The sequence below is a fragment of the Callorhinus ursinus genome, unplaced genomic scaffold (genome assembly GCF_003265705.2).
Source record: "Callorhinus ursinus isolate GAN/ISIS: 27379988/994484 unplaced genomic scaffold, GSC_fseal_2.0 scaffold33, whole genome shotgun sequence".
NCBI classification, from domain to species: domain Eukaryota; kingdom Metazoa; phylum Chordata; class Mammalia; order Carnivora; family Otariidae; genus Callorhinus; species Callorhinus ursinus.
Genome location: NW_027397095.1, coordinates 14090958 through 14092661, shown reverse-complemented (window position 1 = coordinate 14092661; position 1704 = coordinate 14090958). Strand labels below are relative to the sequence as shown.

The 1704-nt window shown below is 47.4% G+C and overlaps 1 protein-coding gene across 4 annotated transcripts in view; it reads right to left on the bottom strand.

The window, feature by feature from the left end:
• Window positions 1-321: 321 nt before the first annotated feature.
• SEPTIN6 (septin 6) overlaps window positions 322-1704 on the bottom strand; it is a 66142-nt gene continuing 64759 nt past the window's right edge. For 3 of the 4 annotated variants that reach the window (XM_025852650.2, XM_073879226.1, XM_073879230.1), the window contains one exon: window positions 1513-1704. This exon is cut by the window's right edge and continues 1684 nt beyond it. Coding sequence is in view for 1 of the 4 variants with exons in the window: in XM_073879228.1 (XP_073735329.1) it covers window positions 1303-1312 (10 nt within the window). In the remaining 3 variants the exon portion in view is untranslated. Of the gene's footprint in view, window positions 1313-1512 lie in introns of those variants that run through there. The other variant, XM_073879228.1, reaches the window with a different exon arrangement.

Below are 1704 nucleotides of genomic sequence, written 5' to 3'. Positions count from 1 at the left end.
CACCAGAATCTTGTTCTGGAGAATCTGGCACTCCGCTTCCTCCACCTTTTATCCTAGATGATAATCAGCTCGATGCATCAGTTAAATCCATGCTAATGAAGGAAAAGTAGAGGACTTCCTGCCCACCCCCACCCCGACCCTTAGGAATTGGAGGCCCAAATGGGGAGAAGGGGGCACAGCAGCCCACCTATGAAGATTGTATATGGGCTTGCCTCCCCCGAGCTGCTAGCAGTCACCCACTTGGAAGGCAGCTACCCCCCTCCTAGGACAAACCATGGTGGAACGCATCACCTAACGATTTAAGATCAGATCACACAGCCATTGAGCATTTCTTTGAATTTTATTGAAAATTGACATGGACATTAGAAAGGTATCGAGCTAAACAGTGCTGGTTTTGGGATGTTTCTCCTGGCGAATGAAAGCCCCAGAGGGGTGGTGACTGGTCACACTTTTGAGCAGAAAGAACAAAGGAGAAGAAAGGACAAACACACAGAGATTCTGGAAAACATGCAAAGAGGCTCTCTCTGGAGACGCCAGACAGCGGAATGGCAATGTAGGGATATACAGGAATGAGCACGCTCACATGGTATTTTGATGCGAGTTAAGCCAATGAATTCAAGGCAGATTTATCAACACGAAAGCTCTCCTTGCAGATCCCAGGTTGAGCAGAAACCTCTCTCAAAACCCCAACTGGCCCTGGAGGGTTGAATGGAGTAATTTTGCTCTTCCTAAGCTTAAACCCCCTCCTGTCTCTCATTTCTCCACCTGAGTGTGAGTGGATCCGTTTTCCCGCCTTGCTGGGGGTGGGGCGGGGAGGAGGGTTCTGCAGAAGGCCTGTGAATGCTGCAGAGAGGACTGTCCCTTGACTTACTCTTCCATATTCAGAAATGTTTAATAGTGGCCGTCGACAGTCAACCCAATGGACCGGAGAATTGGTGTTTAAAAAGGAAAGCCGGGAAACTTGCAAACAGCACTTCCACACCCACAGCTGAGGTCTCCTGCCCCAGTCACTTACACTTGGGTGAGTCGTCCTGCAGTTGTCTCTCTGAGGTTACATTTGGTCCATTCTCCAGGTTCTTTTCCTGCCTTGGTTAGATTAGGACAAGACATTTCCATTTAAAATACCATGTAAGCCAGGAGAGAGCTTCTTGCCTGGACACAGGGACACGTGAACACGTGTGGAGCGTGTGGTGTGTGTTATGTGCACAGTTTGAGGGGAGAAGGGGATTGGTTGGTTTCTGGTTTGAGACAATATAATGGCAGTCTTCTCCTTTAGACTTAGTGCAGCTGCTGAAGACAAGATTAAAAAAAGCTGGAGAGGGAGAGAGAAAGAGAAAGAAAACATGGAATTAGCCAAAGAAAAAGGACATTCAAAGTAAGACAAGGCAAGGGGAGTGGGCAGCGGGAGGCAGCACAAATTACACTTGGAGAAGACAGGTTAGGAAGAGGTCACCGATAGACCGCAACCACCGGGAAATCTGCTGAGAAGATTTTAAGAACACCACACACCGGTTTGAGGCTTCTTGTTTTAATAAAAAAACAAAAACAAAAACAGAAAAAACCAGCCACATGTGAATGCCAAATGATCAAAACCCAAACCCAAACCAAAAGTGATCTGCACCGCAGCGAGGAAAAGCAAACTTCTTGGCTTAAAAGAAATGGGGTGTGTGTGTGTGTGTGTGTGTGTGTGTGTGTGTGTGTGTG